The sequence below is a fragment of the Pyxicephalus adspersus genome, chromosome 7 (assembly GCF_032062135.1).
Source record: "Pyxicephalus adspersus chromosome 7, UCB_Pads_2.0, whole genome shotgun sequence".
Classification (NCBI taxonomy): Eukaryota; Metazoa; Chordata; class Amphibia; order Anura; family Pyxicephalidae; genus Pyxicephalus; species Pyxicephalus adspersus.
Window position 1 is genome coordinate 64,039,422 of NC_092864.1, and position 21,159 is coordinate 64,060,580.

General features: G+C 36.5%; 1 protein-coding gene across 1 annotated transcript; it reads left to right on the plus strand.

The window, feature by feature from the left end:
• The first annotated feature begins 350 nt into the window (after positions 1-350).
• On the plus strand, positions 351-20,861 carry CARF (calcium responsive transcription factor). Its single transcript, XM_072418756.1, has 15 exons — positions 351-390; positions 4,655-4,773; positions 5,702-5,815; positions 7,973-8,069; positions 9,376-9,511; positions 10,635-10,710; positions 11,329-11,518; positions 12,368-12,488; positions 13,361-13,504; positions 14,333-14,563; positions 15,610-15,781; positions 16,654-16,729; positions 17,892-18,007; positions 19,057-19,591; positions 20,257-20,861. Exons 2-15 carry the CDS (start codon positions 4,666-4,668, stop codon positions 20,373-20,375), a joined length of 2,235 nt encoding a protein of 744 aa, XP_072274857.1. The 5' UTR covers positions 351-390; positions 4,655-4,665; the 3' UTR covers positions 20,376-20,861.
• Positions 20,862-21,159: the final 298 nt, after the last annotated feature.

A 21,159-nucleotide genomic window follows, 5' to 3' on the forward strand; every position in this document is an offset into this window, starting at 1 on the left:
TACTACACTTATTTATTTTATTGTCAATAAAAATTATTTTAGTTACTAGGCATACATGCTTGATAGAATTTTTAGTGCTACCACCTTTTATACATAAATATCATTATTAAAAAACCTTAACACATCTTTATAAAAGTAACATTTAAAAAGTGATTGGTGAGATAATGAACACAATAGAAATGTACTTGTTTGTTTATTAATCTCCTAAAGCCCAGTTTTTAATACTGGGCTAAATTCCACATTATATTCCAGTCAGTAGTCAGACACTTCCGGGTTGCGTTCCACGGCGCTACGGTGGCCGGAACTGACTGCCCATCCTGCGCGCGGCTCCTTCTGCGCATGCGCGCGTGTCTTGGTCTCCATGGTGGTGTCTGCGAAAGCCAAGACGAGGTTGAGTAGACTCGTTTTGAATTTTCTCTCCTTGGGTGACTGGATGACTCCCCTCCCCTTTTATAGCGCCGTGGGGCCGGGTGGAGGTCGTGATGAGGGTTATATCGGGGTCGGTGGGGGCCTTGTAGTATAGTTGTTATTGTTTAGTAGTCTTCAAATATGGCGGTGTAGTGTATGGAGAGATGTATATGGGGCTCCATGCTGCAGTGTGTGCTGGGTGAATGCACAGGCAGAAGTCATTGTTTCCTTTGGAAATTGATATCACAGAATTATTAAACGTGACCATTGTCCTTATAAATAAAGTTATCTGTAATTTGAATTTCTAAAACAATGGCTGTAACTTTATGGGTAATGGGTGCCATGGTTACCCCCTGGCAGTCCTTGTGTCACCATGGTGATCTGTGGGTGCCTGCAGATGGCACTACAAAGGGGTCAGGGGCAGGACATGTTTGTAAACATGGCGAATGTTTATGTAATGACTCCATAAATGCATTGTATTATGTACAACTATAATAAATCTATGGAAATTAACTTTAATTGTTCAGGATACATTCTTGTGTGCTTTTAATGGCTATTTGGATCCCTTAGGTTCCAAATAAGTCTGCAGAGACTGTTTCCCTGCTGTTTAAACACTGCATGTAAATACCCATGTAAGGAATTCCCATGTATTTCAATGAGCTGGTGCACACCAGCGTGTTGTGGGTGGTATATTTTTTTTATTTTTATAAGCAACCAACAAAACAGACAAATACTGAACTCATCTACATAGGAATTGTAAAACAGCATAAACATAAAGATATATATAAAAACATTAATACACTTCCCACTGGGTGTTGAAAAACATCTGATGAGAGTAGTTACGCTACAAACACTCTCCTAAAGGAATATAATGGCCTAGATGCAGGCCTTGTGGGTCACCGATTTTATAGATCATAAAAAGAAAGATTAAGGAAAAAGATTAAACAGAAAGAAGAGCAACAGAAAATAGTAGCAAAAAAGATGGGGGTAACGAAGGAGAGCATTAGCGGAGGGTACATTTTTGAGCGTTATAGAGAACGCTTCTTGCTGCTTCCTAAATCTTTTACAGGGTTGTAAATGAAAATTAACTCCTATAACAATAAACTCTTCCACTGAAATCACTTGGGGCGTTTGCAAGTGTTTAAAAAATCTGTCTTTTAAAAAATGAGCATTTATAAACTTTTTAATGCCTTACAAATGTTCATAACAGCATTTTGAGCGTTAATGAGCATTTTAGGTTTTCTTTAAAACACCTTTTAAAGGTTTGTACAAACACCCATATATGCACTCAAAGGTGGTATGGGCATTTGTATGCATTTAAAACCAATAGGCTGAATCAGTAGTTTGGTATTGTTGTTCTTATTGTGTGCTACCACATACAAAAATGATCAAAGAAAGGCAAATAAATCCCCAAATGTTTCTGGCCAATCATTTGTGAAAGGAAAATAAAGTATTTTTTCCAACTGTTAATGTTGCAACCAGTTTACAGCCCTGATCCCGCATACACAACTAAATTGCATATTGTCACAGAATACATGGAAATACTACTACTCAGCCTAGAAACAAAACCATTTAGAAGACTTTTGCTTCATTCTCTTTAGTCTTCATATTTTGTACATTGTATTTCCTTTTCATCTTTAGCTGCTGATTAAATTTACCAAGACAGTATCATAAAGTATTTTCTCAACTTTGTCTAGGCGTCACCTTCTGTCCTCTCATTTACCCCCCATATTCAGAACATTTCCAGGTCCGGTCACTTTCATCTGCACAACATCTCCAAAATCCATTTAACCTAATTACTATGTGAACCAGAACCTGAGAGGCAGAAGTGTAAAATACTTTCACTGGATGCCAAAAAATAGAAAATCCTTCAGTGCAGTTAAGATTTTGAAACATCTAAAGAGTGGAGAGCAGCTTTTTTTGGGAACGTAAGAGACTGGCGAAAATAAAGCAACATTTTGTAATTACTCATGTGACATCCAAACAAGAAGAATGTGTGGTCACATTGTTTTAGAAAGAAAATTGGAAATTCCACTATACTGTGCAGTGTTTGTGAAGGAAGTATAGAAAAAAATGGATGACCCCTGGAACACAAGTATGCATTATGACCAAGCTGAAAAAATTTCCCTCTTAAAGGAACAGAGACCTCTTGCTATAGATGAAGCTTTTATTAACACATGTGTGAGAACAATCAAACATGGCGATTTTCCAAATATTTGACTTTGTTCAGAAGTTTATAACAGCAAAAACATTAGCAAAAAGAAACAATCCAGAATGAGAGTTTCTACCTTGCAAACTAACCAATAAAATTTAGTTTAGTTAAATAAGTTACCTTCCTTTCTAGGGACCTATGTATACCATTTAATGATTCTGTGAAGGTTTTGTCCAGTGTTAATAAACAACTGTCACTGTCATAAGGTTTTGGCTATAGAATTTTGATCGAACAATGGTCTGTTGGTCACAAGAGGTGACACCTTCTTATATAAAATTACAATTTATTAAATATGTAAAATGTTTGCAAATGTAATAAATAGTTTTTTTTTAGCTTTTTTAGTAGTGCACTAAGCTGGTTTCTGGAACCTAAAAAATCCTAAATTTAAGTGAAAAGAGTTGATAAAAAAATTGATTTTTAAAGAATGTGGTACAACAAATGTATCTCTCACCCAACTAGCAACAACAACAAAAAAAAATTGTCAAGTCCACATCAGTCAGGGAATATGATGATAGCTGCCCCTGAAAAAATATAGACTGATCCAATCTGTCCCTTCTGCTTAATGCCAGTTTCTAGTCAAGTCCTGACTAATTTAGAAGGTTCTGGGATTACAGTAGGAAATGTGATAATATGACATTACAAGGGCCCGAAAGATTGTAGATTTGGCATCAAATCAATGTCAGAGAAGGGAGAGCATATCGGATCATATTGAGTATACAAGGTAAGCAAATCATCTTCTGAATCTTACAGTCCTGCTTTTAAAATCCTTGTGGCCCTTTCTGGCCTTGTGCAGTTTCTCCTTCAAACCTGTTCCGGTCATTATGTGTCTGCTGTACTTGCACATAACAGTCCCAGTTCACCCCCATTGATGGGTTCATGATAGTAATCCAAATAGGTCACAGAGCTATACGTACAAATAAATGGAGACCCAAGCACACAAACAAAGCAGGCATTGGGCATGACTGTGGTCATTTAGAAGAAATGGCTTTGTGTTACCAGGTGGGATCACCTAGTGAGAATCTGAGGAACGAGAGGAGAGGGTGATTTACTAATATGGATAGTAGGAACTCACTATAGGGATTAGGGGTTCATAACAAATAAAGTCATCTTTTCAAATACATGTGTATTTAAAATAATATTTAGGGACAGATATTGCCATTGCGATGTGCATACCACTATTATACAGATCACGCTCCAGTCCATTCAAGAATCTTTCTTCCGTTGACCAGAGAGATTAGTCTGTGTTTTTTTTTCTATTTTTCAATTTTTTTTTTTAAATTCATATTTATTTCTATTCAGTGTGATCAGTGCTCCTGATGCTTTCTATATTGATACACTTGGGGTTGATTTACTAGAGGAGCAGAGGAAGTTCTTTTTCAAATTTGTTATGGATGAGGTAAAAGAAAATGAACACTGAGTTTGTGAAAAACATCTAATAGTATATATGTAAATAAAAAAATTGATATTTGCTTGAACATGATTGGATGAATGAAGTCAGCTTATCCTACCTAACCTCATTTACCAACCTGTAAGTTTGAGTTTTACAAAGGTAAAATATTTTGTTAGAAATAGGTCTCCTGTGACCCATGGTTGGGAGTGGTAAATGCCACAATTTTTTTTTTACCTCCAATGTTAACTAAGCCTAAAATATTACACTACTTTATTACACTTTTATACCCCTAGAAGTGATTACACTAGAAGGTTGGGTCACAAAAAAGGAACATTTGGATTATAGTTGGGATATATTACAAGGACGATAGGTAAATGGAACATACTAAAGGGGCAACCTTATAAAGTAGAAAAAAAGTTAAGGGGGGGGATAAAAAGTTGACACATTTGTAGGGGTTACTCTATACCTATAGACAGCAACTGGAAACACTAAACTTGTCACATGTTGCCCCATCCACTTATTGACCACCCAGCTAAAGTTTCCCCCTACCCAGCTAAAAAACATTTCTAGGAAGAGCACGAAGAGAATGTAAAAATATTTAGGCATTCATTATTGATCATATAATCTGTTATTCTTTCTCCTAGACGACCTGGAAATGGAAAGCAGTGGACTGGAATGTGACACAGTGACACGCGCCACAGAGCTGCTCATCACCTGTACAAATGAAGAAACCCAGGCAGGGGAAACAGAACTGGAAGCTGAGGTCAGTAAGTTACATTAGTAGAATAAGGCTGTGAACAGACTCAAGATCTGTGTTGCTAAAAACAAAAAATATTGGATTTGTACAGAATTTGTCCTGATTCGCCTTGCTGGATCAATAAACATCCATTACTAATGAAGGCTAATTGAAAGGATGCAACAAGTCACCGTCTGCACATCTTCCACATCCTCTTCCTTTCTATCTTCAGAGAGCAGATTGCTCAGCAGTACTCAAGTACCCTATCTTGCTCGCTTGTTCCTGCTACCTGAAAGCAATCGCTAATGATTTTGGAAGAAATTACTGAGAATGAATCTCTGAATAAAGTAGTACTGCTGCTAGTCCTAGACAGTTTTGGATAGAGTGCGAAAGGTTTTACCTCTTTTTTGTTAACTACATCAGCTGAGACAAAGTAAGCAATATAGTATATCACATGAAATCTATTTCTGTCAAAACATTTTACCTTTGCAAAAAGAAAACTTTGAGGTTAGTGAATGAGGGTAACATGAACTGATTTCAATCATCCAGTCATATGCAAACAAAAATTGATTATTTTTTTTCCCATGCACATGATTGGATTATTTTCACAAAGTAAACATTCATTTTATTTCACTTCATTCATAACATATTTGAAAATGAACTTGCTCTACTTCTCCAGTAAATAAACCCCAAGTGTATCCAAGCACTGTTTACACCCTAATTATAGGGCCAATCAAGATAGAAGAAGAAAAGGAAGAGGGCAGTGCCTTGCAATGGAACGAGGATAGGTAAGTATCGGAGGTTTAGTTCCACTTTAGGTTAGAACAGCAGAAAAAACACAATGAAGAGACAAAAGGATGACAATATTTTACCATATACATTATGCCTAGGTATTGTTCTTATTACAGTGGATGTATTTACTTACAATATTGTCTACATGTTTCATTTTTTTTAGGAAACTTCCCACCAACAGATATCAGCCCTTGCTGAACAGTACCACCTTGTAGATCAAAATGGGCATGCCATTCACTATGAAATCCAGGCACTCCCTGGTACTAGCCCTCAAATGGTAAGCATTCATTAAGAGTTGAGAAGTATCAATATTTTGTATTTCAATCTTTTTATTAGATTTTTGACATTTTAACTATAACGTCCGATCTTGACATTGAAACAAACAATGATAACAATACAGGGTAAAACAAGACATCAGTACAGATTAAATTATACACATCACCCCCATATAGGGGACCCAGACCCCCCATCCTATGTATGATCACCTCTGAACTCTATAGCCTTATTTTAATCTGGGGGTTGCGTCAGCTGTCTTTACCAGCCTAGTAAAAATAGATCTGAGGAGAGAGACTTTTACGCTAATTAATATCTAATAGGGATTATGTTTTTTAGTAGGATAATATTCACTTTGAATTCTTTTCCACCCACAGGTCAGAAGTTTGCTCAAACTTGTCTAACTTTTTATTAATGGTGCTGGTTAGCCTGTTGTTAACCATGATCTAGTTCAATTTTGCCACAATGGGTTCTAAAGAAATTTCTTCTTTCTTCCACGCTTTCTCTAGTGAAATGCGTGCAGCTAGTAAAATAAGCTTGATTAGTTTCTTAGAGTTTTTAGGAAGTGGTTGTTCAAGTTTGCTAAATAAGACCCCCTCTGGCATCCTCTCTAACTCAGTTTGTACTATTTCAGAAATAAGCTTGAATAATTCCGACCAATAAGATTGGGCTTTGGGACAAAACCACCATATATGTTCCATTGTGCCCCTCACCTCACACCTCTTAAAACCCAATTTGGTCCGGAATCCATTATAATTCACTTCCACTAGGGCAGAATTAAGCGATACCTTTGAAAGTAAAAGTATCAATATTTTGGAGGCTTTATGTCAGGAGTCAAACATTGCTGCTTTTGGGGGCTGTACATAGGAAGATTTCCTTTTTCTCTGTCAGCTCTAGAGATCTAGATAAAAGGTAAATGTTTTACCACACTGACCCTGTGATGGAGATTTAGGATGGGTTAGAACATGGGTGTCCAAACCTTTTGCAAAGAGGGCCAGATTTGGTGAGGTGAAAATGTGTGGGGGCTGACCATTCAACATGTACTCAGGGTTAGTGTGGGCCTGGTTTGCATAAGTTAACCACAGCATACGCCCACCAGGGTGACGTGAGAGATTCCCTGTGCACGGAGTCTGGTGTCAGTGTGGGCTCCGTGCAGAGCATGTTCTTGGAATCACAGTGGGCGTGGTCTGTTTGGGTCCCACACAGCACACGCCCACTATAATGACATAGGGATTCCCTGTGCACACATGGGGACTCCCATCCCGCCGAATATGCCCGCCGAGTAGCGGGCCGATAATTGTAAGGTGGTTGATCAAGCTTTTTTTTGTACACATGTATTTTATACTGTGGTCAACAGTGCTGGCGGGCCGCATATTATTGATTTTATGACAGAAATTTGGTGGAAATCTGAACACAGGCCACAATTGGCCCCGGGGCCGAACTTTGGACATGCCTGGGTTAGATAGATGGGAGATAAAATGTTTTTTTTTTTTTTTTTGGTAAGTCATGATGGTAGGAAAAAACATTTGTAAATTACAAATGTAGTTACAGAATGTATCAGGTACTGCCTAATATTTTACAATGGTTTTCCAAATTATAACACAGCTACTAACAGAAGAAGAAATAAAGCAATTGGTACCATTTTTTAGGCATGTTTGCAGTGCATGTGAAAGGTGGGCCTATTGAAATTACATATTTATGTTTGCGGCATCCTTCATTCTTATGAATGGAATATGCTCACAATATCATTTTGCAGTTCTTTTATTCCCAATACAATCATTGCACCAATCATCTACAATAATTTCCTATTATCTGCTTCTATCAAAATAAAAGTTTAGCAGAAGAAAAGTGCCACTCTCTGACATCCTTTGAGGAAAAGGTGAAGGTGGTGATGACAACACACAAAACCAAACATGGATTAACCAGCAGAACCATGGGCAGGCAGTCTGTTAGTTTTTGTCTACAGAGTCCTTTACCTGTTTCTTGTCTGTGATAGAATATATACCTACTACATTTAAACCACATACTACATTGGTTTAAAATACTAAAACAAGAAAACTTTTATTAATTTATTATTATTTACAATTTATTTATTTTTTATGAATTTTTTTGACTTCTAAAAACATTGGAATCATACTCTCATTATCATTATTTCCTAAAGATGATCTTGGCCAGTGATTCAGAAAATGGACAAGTATTCCACGTCATTCCTTCCAACCAATCAGGAACAGCCCAGCTAATCATTCCTCAGGACAATGGTGAGTTTTAGAAAAACTATTAGGGTATGGAACATTCACAAGCTACATCTTGGAATGTGGAATGTTTAACAACCGATATACTTTAACTACTTTGTTGTGCTTATCCTGTTTTATTTAATTTTACTCCTTTCTAAAAAAAATAAATGTGCTGCTTTGGCATTTTCTGAAGGCTTCACAAGGATAAAAAAGGTGGTTGAGTGGTGTCTGCAGTAATTCCTGCAAGCATCATGGTAAATTCCATGTTCTCAGATTCAACTCCCCACTTGATAAGATGCCTGTCAAATGCTGGACAGACAACAACACAGTTGGAGGCAGCTAAATTTTACGTGCAGTTGTGTAGTGGTTTCAGTACCTCTTCACAACTGTCCGTATGGAAAAAAAAATTACCATTTTAGTATTAAGTCCATTTTTAAATTGAACAAGCGGAATTCTAACATAAATCAGGTTAATAACTGAATGCAAACAGTGTATTGAAGCAAAGAAAATATATATTTTCACTAAACAATGTGTTTGCACTAAATTTATTTCTTCTCATCTCTGAATTCAGTCATTGGGAGGATCAATCAGGTATGCCCATGTGACACCTAAAGTCGAAAGTTGAACAATAGAGACCAGTTTACATATTAGGGAGCAGGATTTGTGCTGTTGTTCTTTGAGCTGCACATGTGCCTAATGTTCCCCATGTTACTCAAGCACTGGAGCCCTGATTTATTAAAGCTCCCCAAGGCTGGAGAGAATACACTTTCATCGGTGAAGCTGGGTAATCCAGCAAACCTGTAATAGATTTCCTAAAAGTCAAGCTATTTGTAAGCAAATGATTTTAATCCTGGAGCAGATCCATTCCAGGTTTCCCGGATCACTCAGCTTCCCTGATGAAAGTGTATTCTCTCCAGCCTTAGAGAACTTTATTAAATCAGGGCCTAGGTCTCACAAGGTTACACAAAGACCACATTTTCTCTCTGAGCAGGCTTTCTACATGAAGTGTTGTGGGTTGGATACTGTGTGCAGACCATTCTTCTAGTCATATTTTAGTGCTTTTAGGTGTATATATTTTTTCAGTTTAAAGTTTTGCCCAGAATGAAGGGTGAGGGGAAAATCTTTTATTGGTAATACTTTCTCAAGGGAAGTCTGTGTAAGATGGGAATTTCTCACCTTTTGGGAGCTTTTTCTAACTCCCTATGGCTTTGGTGCATTCTAAATAATCTATGGGTACGCTGAAACTTTCCTGTAGTTATGACTATATACAAAAAAATATTTATTTATCTAAATGTCTTAATATTCTGTTTTTTCACTATACTTTTTAAAGACTCTGCAGAACTTGACCATGCCACTGATAACCTACAAACTATAGAGACTGTTACCACTAATTCTGTGCCAGAAACCAGCAGCTTTATTATCCAATCCAACACTTCCCTTGCTGTGTCTAGGAAATCACCTACCAGGTATACATATTTTGAAGCCTATTGTTGGTCTTGAAGTTGACTTGCCATGAGTTTTATTATACTTTAAGTGCTTGCTAACTTTGATTTTATATATTTTAGTAGAATTTAGTATGTTTGTGTCCATTTGTAACCAACCCATTCCAACTCATATTCCTAGTTGTGATTGGGAAATTAAACCAAGCTGCCCATTGCTTGGTATGGGCAGAAGCATATCATTTTAAGTTTTTTATCATGCTAAAAAAACAACTGTAAAAATAGGTATAAATTGTAATCACCATGTTTATGTTATGATTGATTTATGCTTCTTATATGTCCAGTCAGATATGAAATAGTGGGTAAGTAATGAGGAATTTAAGAGACAGAAGAAGACGGGTAGGCAAGTTAAAAAGATGGGTTTTGAGTGCTCTTTTAAATGAGCAGAAAGTAGGAGCAAGCATAATAGGACGAGGAGACCATTCCAGAGAGTAGGGGCAGCTCTGGAAAAGTCTTGGAGTTGTGCGCGTGATGAGGTTATGAGCGAGGAAGTCAGTAGTAGGTTTTCGGAGGTGCAAAGAGAGCGGCTAGGGGAGTATTTTTCTATCAGGTCAGATAGGTAAGTTGGACAAGAACTCTGGAGGGGTTTGAAGGTAAAGTACAGGAGCTTGAATTTTATTCTATGGTGAAATAGAAGCCAATGAAGAGATCTACAAAGAGAAGCAGCAGAAGAGGAGCAGTGGGAAGGATGGATGAGTCTGGCTGCAGCATTTATAATAGATCGTAGAGGAGAGATTGTAGAGAGTAATATAATATAGATCCCCACCTTCTTACTGCTGTGAATATTACATTATGTATTAAAGGGGGCCTGTCACCCACAGAGGTAACAACATTTAAAAACAACACTGTCAGGGGGTGTAAAAAGAAATTAGAGCAATAATACCCTGTGAACCTAAAAGCTGTACAGTAGAAACATTAGGGTCCGTGCAAGGAACCACAGCAGTCAGTGACATCCTACCCAACCCAAAAGCTAGAAGCAGCCCTGGCTGCTAACTTTTAAGACCCATTAGGAATCTGTTTTAAGGATTTTGCATGTTCTCAGCTGCCTTTAGTGTAGAGCAATTTTAATCTTTTGAACTCTTCTTTTTAGTTGGTCTGTTGACCCCTTTCAGAAACCTCTTCCAGCTAACATTCCTGTTTGGGCCCGTCGTCTCAGAAGTTGTGAGGTGAGATAAGTTCAATAGAACCACATCTTGCCTTAAGTTGTAATTTTGGATATTTTTTCAGTGAAGACCAATACAATACAGGTCATTGGCTTGCCCACCTAATTTCTGAACTTCATTATATTTAGTCTGCAAGATTTGGGTTCAGTTTCTGATGTCTTACATCCCATATAAATAAAGGCAAAATTACATATGCCGCATGTGTAAACACATATTTTGGACAATACCTTAAAAGAAAATATGAATTGAAAAAAATATGATTTCCTTTGCTCTTCACCTTGTAAGAATACTAGTTGTCTGTGTATTCAATGCATTCTTAGCAATTGACCTAGAAGAAGCATGCAGATAAGAGACTAAAATACCTGCATAGTTATTCTAGGTTAGTGCCTCCGGGTCTGAATCCAACAAATCTACATTACAGCCAAGCAGTTTCATGTGGTAGCACTAGAAATATCATAGTGGTAATCGGATAAGATTTTCTAGGACTAACTAAGAATAAAAATTAAACATTTTCTTTACTGTTACTGTTTGAGCTTTTGAAACTTTAAAAATATCTTTAAAAAGGTAATGTGTTTGCTATAGAAACCTGAAGGATGTACAGACTTTTGTTTCTTTTTACAGAAAATTGGAGACTCCTACCGTGGTTACTGTTTGAGCGAGGCAGAGCTAATGAATATTTTAGGCCTTCATAAGCAGCAAACAATGAGTGTTTGGGGAACTCGCCAGTCCCCAAGTCCAGCTAAGCCTGCAACTCGCCTAATGTGGAAATCACAGTATGTTCCTTATGATGGAATCCCTTTTGTAAATGCAGGTAAACATGTATGGTATCCTTAAAGTACAATATTTCCTGTCTCGATATTATAATTTTGCACAAGCAAAGTTTGGTGAAAATTTACACACAGGAGGGCAGGTCAGAAAATATAAATTTCATAGTAGCTCACAATACACTTGTGGGTTTTCTTCCAAAGCGGAATTAAATACATTTTTTTTTTTATTGTAGCTGGTTCATTAGAAAAGTCATGTGCTTGAACTAAAAAAAATACACACATATATATTAAAATATATATATATATATATATATATATATATATATATATATATATGTTTATTTATTTATTTATTGTTGCCTGCCCGCTCATTGGATAATATATAAAGCATGGTCACATTATTTTTTTTCTGTTTACTGCACCCCGCTGTGCTCACACCCCCCCACCCCCACTTCTGTTGTGGTCACTTATTGTCTGTTTTTCATGGATGCATTTGAAGGGTTCCATGAACAAGGTTGAGCGACCTCTGTACACATCAGATTCTCGCCTTAAACGAGCTCGAACATTTGGATCGGGGACGTGAATCATTTGACATGTATATATAGCCAAAGTCACATAAGTCACAGTTTATTGTAGATGTGAGTTTCCTGCGTTTCAATGATTCCGTTCAGACTTTAGTTTGTCATTTTCATTAGTGAATCTGAAATGTATTATTTGTATGTTTTTATTCTAATTGCCATCCTAGCAATGGTCATTATTGCTTTGTGTATGTGCAAAAAGCTGTCTGCTTTGTTTTTTTTTTTTTTATTGCTTTTTTCTTGGGTAATGTGTTTGCTTTAGAGTGATGTGCAGACTTTTGTTCTTATAAGACGATCTAAATTTGGCTATTATAGGAAGCAGAGCAATTGTAATGGAATGTCAATATGGGCCAAGAAGGAAAGGTTCTCAGCCCAAGAAAAGCGGAGAAGGAGACAGCACATCTGGGCAAATGTACAAAGCAACATGTCCTGCAAGGTAAGGTTTCTTACGTCATTACTGCTGATAGTAATATACAAAACAACCAGATAGGGCAGGGGTCAGCAACCTTTACTATCAAAAGAGCCATTTTGCCTCCTCTTCCACTAAAGAAAAATAGTCTGGAGCCGCAAAACATAACGTGCATTTAATGAGCAGTTTGATGTTATTTCAGTGTCTAAAACTGGAAAAAATTGAAAATATAAAGTGAATCTGATACTATGTGAAAATAAATGTCAGTATCACCCAGTCCCTTCCCCCTTTATTCAGAGAGGATCTAATAGTGCACAGTACCCTAACCCACAGTCCCTTGGCAGTCAGCGCTCCAGTCATTTTCCTTAATGCCATCAACTTTCATAAGGAACCAGCAGTGGGTTTTTGGTTGCTCTGGAAAAGGGTAAGGCTGCGTACACACATTCAATAATTGTTAATAGAAAGGATCTTTCACAATCTTTTCCAATGACAAAAGACTGAAAAATGCATGAATGGGCTCTGTACATACAGCACCGTTCTGCTTTATGGGGAGGGGGAGAACGACGGAGCGGCACCTTGCTCCTCTCTGTCACCTTCACTTGTATTACGATCGTTCGTGGATCCGCCAGGATCGATCTATGAACAATGTCGGACGAGCACTGTACACACCCCCGATTCTCATCCGATACTAGTCCTCAAGGCGTTTATCACACGAGAACCATCTGATGTGTGTACGTAGCCTAAATTGTTTAAAATTTTGTAGAAATGCTTGTTAAATCAAAAAGTGTTTTATCCAACACAAATAATACAAAGGATTCATCAATAGAATAGCAAATAAATTTGCTGAAAAAAATGAAAGTTTGAGCATTTGAAAAGCAGTTTTTCTTCTATTTCTTAAGGATATACATCAAAAAGGTAAAGAAGTTCCCAAATTACAGAGTTCCTACGGATCCAAAGATTGATAAAAAACTGATTAAGATGGAGCAAGAAAAAGCTTTTAACCTATTAAAAAAGGATTTAGATACCACAGAGGGCGTTTTAAGGTAATGTGACCTTTTTTTTTTGTTTAGTAGATGTATGTGATGGTTTCCATTTAAATCAAACTGTATAGATTGTTGTAGCATGAGTAGATAACATATTGACTTTTAGTTTCAAAAGCTTTGAACTATTTCTCTGCTCCATTAAACATTTCTTTAGATGTTTATGCACCTGAGCATTGTGTATGAGTAATTTTGCTAATAACGTGTATCTATAGGCCAAATTCTGTTTTAATTTTTGAATGGTGAGGGTAAGTGCCCCTCTGTCCAGTTGTCACTGCTCTCATTGTCTCCATTGCGGATATTTACCACTATCTGTTCTAAACACTATCACAAAAACAGAACGTAAGGGGAAATGCAAACTTTTGAGTTGTCCCTGGACCAAAAAGTAGGGTGATGTCTTCCAATATGGACACCTTTTTTGAGGACATATGCGTGGTATAGTATATTCTGTTATTCAATTCTGACATCTACCCTTGTCTGTTCCCAGTCTTTGATTGGGCAATAAAGGAGAAGCATCAATATATTAAGCTCAGCTATCAGACACTCTGCTCTCTTGTCTTAATAAACTGTGATGGACAACCAGAGTGCTATTAAAACTGCTTGCAAAAATGTATTTAGCCTTTCATAGTGTAGGGAACAATTAGAAGTTCTGTATGTACTCATCTAACAAAGTTTATCCTAACCACAAGATTTTTTTTTACATTTATGCCCATTGTAAGTTAGTAGTTGTATGCTAAGATGAAACTTTATCATTTCTTTATTGATCGCTGTGTATTATACATATAGCCCTTTCTTGTCTGTTTACATGACTAATTCTCTCCATTATCACAGATGGTATGTGCAGTTACCCGACCAGGAAGCACATCAGTATCACAGTTTAGATGCAGGCTGTTTCTCGCCCTCGCCAACCCCTTTTCAGCCAACCAATGAGGAAGAAGAAGAAGTGATCTGTGATGAGAGCAGTGCCAAACCATCTCGCCTGCACCCTAATGTGGCTAAAAAAATTCGGGAACTTGTTTCCAAAGGAATTGATGAGGTTTATGCTGTCAGGAAACAGTTAAGGTAAAAGGAAATCTACAAATTTAAAGTAATCCAAAAAATTACCCTTTCTGTAAGGACATTTAGGTTTCTTGTTCTTTAAACAAAATATGTACATGTTGCAAACTGATAATATTACTGACAGCTATTTGGTACTGTGTTTTTTCAGTCTGTTAATGCTTAAAACAGGGTTGTTTTTTATCAATATTTGCATGGTGATTTATTCAGCATAAGTGCTTGTTTAATTATTTTGTATGAACTAAGATGGGTAAACATACTTAGATATAGGCAAATGTACTAAAAAAGGTAAGTAGACATGGACACTGAATGAAGCTAGGTCCAGACTAGTGGTAGTTTACCACAACGTTTACTGCTACTGGACACCTAATTTCAAACACTATGCTCCTGAGATCAGTTAAAGGCTGTCACTGCTATAATTTTTGCAGAGCATTTGCTGCTTGCAAGCAGCTCCAAAAGCCTGGCAGAGTGGCTCTAGCAATGTGTAGCCCTAGGCTTCCCTGGGGCATTACATGTAGCATCCAAAAAGTGCGGCAATGCTGCTTCCTTTCCTGAGCCCTGTCAAATAAAGAGATAATGTACTGACCCGTGCATGTCAGTGTTTTTTCAAGCAGGTTTGAGCAGTAAAACCACTAGGCCGAATTTCACCCAAACTTTTTTTGTGAATGAAAATGAACAGCACTTCGAGGATTAATTAAAAATGACTCCCACTAACAAACTACTGTATCTGTACGTTTGCCAATTTCTACTCAATACTTTTTCAGTACATTTACCCATCTCTAGTTATCTGTTAAGTACAGTCAAATATCTTACCAACTCTCATGCAAAATCTCCTAAGACTAGCAGTCAAGCTGCATATATACAACTGCCGAGGCACGCTCTTGTACTCAAAATCCACCTATAATTTTCAGGGGAATCAAAAGTTTTATCTATAATTAGTGTACCATGTTTTTTCTTTTCTTATGAACATGTAAAATACATACATTACTAATGCCCAAAAAAATATATTATTGTCTGTAAATTGATTGTTCGTCTGTTTCTGGATTGATTAGAAAATTTGTGGAGCGAGAGCTTTTCAAACCTGATGAAATCCCTGAACGGCACAACCTATCCTATTTCCCAACTGTGAATGATCTTAAGAACCACATCCATGAGGCACAGAAATCCCTAGGGAATGGGGACCTCATCTATGATCAGGAGACTGTTCCAGGATCAGTGAGAGAAGTAAGAACATAAGGTTTTTCTATGGGAGGTAATCTCTAAAATTTAGCAAGCTTTCACTAATCAACTGGCTGTTGGTAAATAACGTAGACACAGAGGAATTGCCAATTTACATACGGTCATGTGGGATAAGTAAGAAGACCTCATGGAATATTATTTATTTATTTTTAATATATTTGAACAAATAGACATTTGATCTTCAATTAATTGTCCTCAGTAGCAGTATGTATGTATGGTACAAACTAAGCACAGTGTTTTAAGTGTGCTGCATAAGAATTAAGGGGCCTCTGTTCAAAAAGTTGAAGCTGAAATTAAGCTTTCAACACAATTCATTATTTACAGCAAATCTATCATCTTGAAATGGCTCAAAAACAAAAAATAGAGGGAACTTACTTGGCCTAGTTAAAACTCCAATTTAAATCTCAATATGAATGGGATATGAAGTGTTTAGTTCATGGAAAGAAATCTACATACATATTGTAACTAAAGGATGGGTCATGGTCAAACACTTTAGTCCGTTCAGTGACTGGACAGTTATAAAACCCAAAAGTTATCCAAAGGGGCAATACCAGCTCTAAAGGCCAAGGGTGAACTTACTTTATATACCTTACATCTATTCATACTTTTGTTAAATTATTTTTGTAAAAAGCCCAATATTCCCTTCTTCCTTGTTTGTATTCAAATATATCATATTTATTTGTAGGCCCTGTTTAAATGAAGTCTAATAAGTGACTTGTCAACATTAGCAAACGATTCCATGTGCAAGTTTTGTTTCATACGAATAAATAGTATACCATAATGTTTTTTGGCATATATTTCCTTTATTTGTTTTATTGCTAACTTGCAAGTTAAAAACATTTTATATATTTTTGTAGCTGCAGTGGACCTCTGATAATGGCAGTGTTCTTAATGAAATGGTTACAGTTACATTTGAATCATCTTCTCAAGAAGGTAAGTGTTTTTTTTAATGTATTTACATGGTTACATAGCTTTGGATACTATGATTACATAGCTTTGACATAACATCACAATGGATGTAGAAATGCATTCAAAGCAACCCTTATCTGACATGCAGTCAATCTCTTTGATGGCTTATGAAGTGTCAGGGTAATTGACATCCAGGCCAACAAATATCCTGAAAGATTGTATTACTGGTGTAATTTAAACCCAGTCGCTTAGGTATTATACGAGCTTTAGACAGTTTATATAATTATTATAAAATTTGCAGCTGATATTAAAGTGTTAAGCTTTCTTTCTTGTATAAAGTTCCTTGACCAGGCATTTGATATTATGGGGTGACAGCTGTCTTCCAGTGCTCCTGTGTTGTTACACATTCACATGAGCTCCTGATGGAGACTACATGTAGCCATTCTGTTACCCATTGTGCAGACATGTTTGTCACTATTAGGAATTAAGAAGTAGAAAGCAGCTAAAAAAGGCAAGTAGATCAAAAGAGACGAAAAAAATAGAAAACATTTTTTGAAAGAAAAAGAATAAACATAGCAACTGTTTGAATCTTAGGGAGTCTACTTATAAAGCAGTGAATCTGGCATTCCCTGAAACATTCCCTGGTGGAGAATCAATTACCATTAAAGTACATGGACCTGAAAGATTCTCCACCAGTGAAGTTTTTAGTAAATGTCAGATTTACTGCTTTATATATAGACCCCTAGGTGTCGTCCACTTACAGATTAGATCTATTTACCAATGGTTTTTTTATTATTTTGAAAACTCAAACATCTAAGACAAAATACTTTCTGAATCTGCGCCCTAGGTCTCGGTCCTACTACTCAAAGTCAAGTGTTTTCTCACTCCTCCTTTTGGTTTTTCCATAGCATAAAATAAATTACAACCCCAACAAGAAACATTGGATCCCATTGGATATGCTGCACTAAGTTTACAGGCCATAGAACTAACATGCAGAAATCTAACCACTGGAGTCCCTACAAGGCATAGGAATCTTAAAAAATAAGAATTTTGTGTCTGTCATCTGCCAAAGATTAATATATCCATTTTAAGATGCTGCTTTAAAAACATTCTTACCATTTAAGAATCTTAAATGTAAGCATATCATTGATTTAAATAACTTTGAATCTTGTTTGTTGTTTCATAGAGCAGGGATCTTTAATAAAAGTGGAGAATTCATCCAACGAAGATGTCTGTCAAGATACGGCTCAACTGATTTCTTCACTTACCTCTATTCAACCCAAAATATTTGCACAGCTACAGGTTGGTACATTTTGTAAATGTATTATGATGCAGTACATAGAGCAGCACAAATAGAAAACTGATTTTAGATCAGGATTTAGTCACTTATCAGACAGTACTACTGTAATGCTTTATGTCTTAAAACTAGAATTATACCAAATGTTTTCAATATATTTTAATACATTTTTTTAAACATAAGAACAAAATAACAGGTCTTACATATAATCATTCTTGATTCATAATAGTTGTACATTACAGTAATTCATCAACTTCAATTACATTATCAGCTCAATCAGCTTTATATTATATACTGTTTTACAATTACAATTTTATGATCTTAGCTTTTGACCCAACAGTCATTTATTTTTAAGAAGACAATGCCTACTTTTACTTACTAATAAAAAAAACTAAAAAAACTCTTAATTATTACAGTGAACCTTACTTTTAAATACTTTCTAGCATTTATATGTTAGCAATTATCCTTAGTGATCTATGTGAAAAGAAAAAATACCTTCGTGAAAAACAAACAAACAAAAAAAAAGAATGATACCAAATGTAATAAAAATACAATACATACATAAATGTGCCCTTACCCTAAAATTACCATTTACAAGCAGCCATTTACAACTCCTTCACATGTGACTTAAGAATATTTTATTTTATCCTTTTTGATGCTTTTCAGGTTATATTATGCCCACACTTGTTTCTAAATAGTGACTTTTATCAGTTATAGTGACTTCATAACAGCCACACAAGGCTTTGGAATGGATGTTATTTTGGATTGTCTCATGCATTGGTGTATATGAAGGCGCGTCCCATGTGACTGTGCTGAGTGGTCTAAATTAAGGGATCTTTTTTCAGAGGTTAAAAAATCATATACACAATTTCATGGGTTTAGTTCCCATACTCTGTGATATCTGATGTTTGGGAGTATAATGTTTATTTGTACAAATGCAAACAGCTTTATCGGTTGAAAAGGGTAGGTAACGCCAATCTGGTGTTTTCAAAAGTGTATTCAAATGTTTGACGCCCCTTAGTAATATTTTTCTGCATCCTGTTGTTTTCTTAAGGGACTTCAGCTGCAGCCATCTTTCACAACCTCTGATGGAACTACAGCCCTCATTTCAGTGAATCAGCCATCTTCCACTTTTGCTTCTTCTGATGAAACAGCTCTAATTACAGTGAACTCCCAAACACCATCATTTACATCATCTGATGCAGCAACAGCCTTTATTACTGTGAATCACCCAGCTCCATCATATACATCTTCTGATGGGACAACAGCTCTTATTACACTGAATCACCAGCAGCAATCATTCACATCTCCAGATGGAACTACTTCCCTTTTCACAGTGAGCCCGTCAGGTCTCTTAAATTCTGGAACAAGCAGTCAGCCACTTGTTCTAAGTCACTTACACAGCCAGTCATCTGACTCCTCTCTGTCTTCTATGACTACATTACCTACGTCCGGTCATAATATAGTCAGTATGGGACAACTAGTGACTGTGGAGGATGCTTCTGGCTTGTCAGGAGAGGTGCATCAAATTCTGCTTGGAGAGATACACCCAATTCCAATCACAATTCTAGACAACCAGTCAACAATTGGTAAGTTATTTTCTTAAGGTGCCACTCGGAAATCCAATGGTATAGCCATGTATTTAGGAGAGTGCAGCATTGCTTGTGCAGTTCCAATTTAAAAGTAGAGATAATAAAGTTAGGCCTGTTTATTACTCTGTCTATGCTATAACAATACAATCATAAAAGGTATAGAGGTCATGAAACCATAGCCTATCCGAGTGCTGATCAGGCAACTTAATAAGGGAAACAGGGTCATGGGACCAACCATTATAGCATCTGGAGCAGCGGTGAAGCTGGGTGATCCAGCAAACCTGGATGCAAATGTTTCTGGGTGATCCAGCAAACCTGCTGGCAAATGTTTTGAATATTGGACCAGATCCATCCCAGATTTGCTGGATCACCCAGCTTCACTGATGAAAGTGTATCTTCTCCAGCCTTGGGGAGCTTTTTTAAATCATCATCCCAAAGAAGGAGGCCATTTTTCAATAAATGATCAAAATAAACGGTAACTAGCTATATACCAGGTTTTCTTGCTGCAGTTTAAGAATAAAATGCCTTTCCGTTTTCTTATTGTGTGATAATAGAATCTTCTTGCATTTTCATTCTTTTGCTAACGATATTGTAATTCAGGAATTTTTCAAATTCCTCTTCTCATGGGAGGTGGAATGATTGTTTCTTTTCCTTTTTTGTAGTTGAAGTTGGACACGTGGAAACATTTTGTACAGAGCAAACTGACACAAACCAAACACCTTCTGAAGCACAGTGTCATGAAGATGTATGTGGTACCACCAGCTGTCAGGATCCCGCCTGAGCAAACAATGAAATGATCTTTTTTTTTATATCTCTTGTAATACCTTTTTGCAGTGGAATTTAATAACTCTCATATTGAGGGGAAACATATGGACAATAGTTATAACTAATCCAAAATTTGGATAGAGGTCGCTTTTGTCAATGTTGCATATAATTTCTGCTAAAAAATGCTTTTAGGGAAAATAAAGTTTAAACCAGGACATCTGTACAGATGCTGGGCACTTATATAGTAAATGTTTTTAGGTTATTTAAAACCAACACATTGGTAACATGAACAGATGTTTTGGGCTGGTATGTAAATAACTCAAGTACAGACAATTGCATTTCATATTGTATATGCTGTACATATTTGGTGACTCCTACACATCTGAGACAAGGACTATAACAATATATGTCTGGTTAAATCATTCCAAACCTAATATCCCATGGCTTGCAATTGGCATAATTGGCTTTGTACACTATGTTTTAATTACATCATATCCCATTGCGTTGTGTTGCATAGTTTTATGTGGGCACATGTAAACACACATACCGGTACATTGTATTTCAATAGGTTTTGGAGGTCTTGTTGTTCTTCAACGATATACCAAACAGTATTTTTTTTTGTTTTTTGTTTTTTTGTTAAAGTGGATCTCAAACTTTTCTGGATGCTGCCATCACTTTCACTAACTTTGTGGCAGGAGTTTTTTCTTCCTTGCAGTCGGTTGATTCAAGTCAAGCAGTTTTCTCCAATATGCCCAATATGCCTACCTGTATGTATGGTAGAAAATGCAATGATAGTTATT

Bases quoted from the DNA above. Each gene is read 5' to 3' on its own strand.
- CARF (XM_072418756.1), top strand. From the start codon at position 4,666: ATGGAAAGCAGTGGACTGGAATGTGACACAGTGACACGCGCCACAGAG. The intron at 14,564-15,609 runs GTAAAAGGAAAT...TGGATTGATTAG, and splicing joins GCTGTCAGGAAACAGTTAAG to AAAATTTGTGGAGCGAGAGC. The intron at 18,008-19,056 runs GTTGGTACATTT...TGTTTTCTTAAG, and splicing joins AAATATTTGCACAGCTACAG to GGACTTCAGCTGCAGCCATC.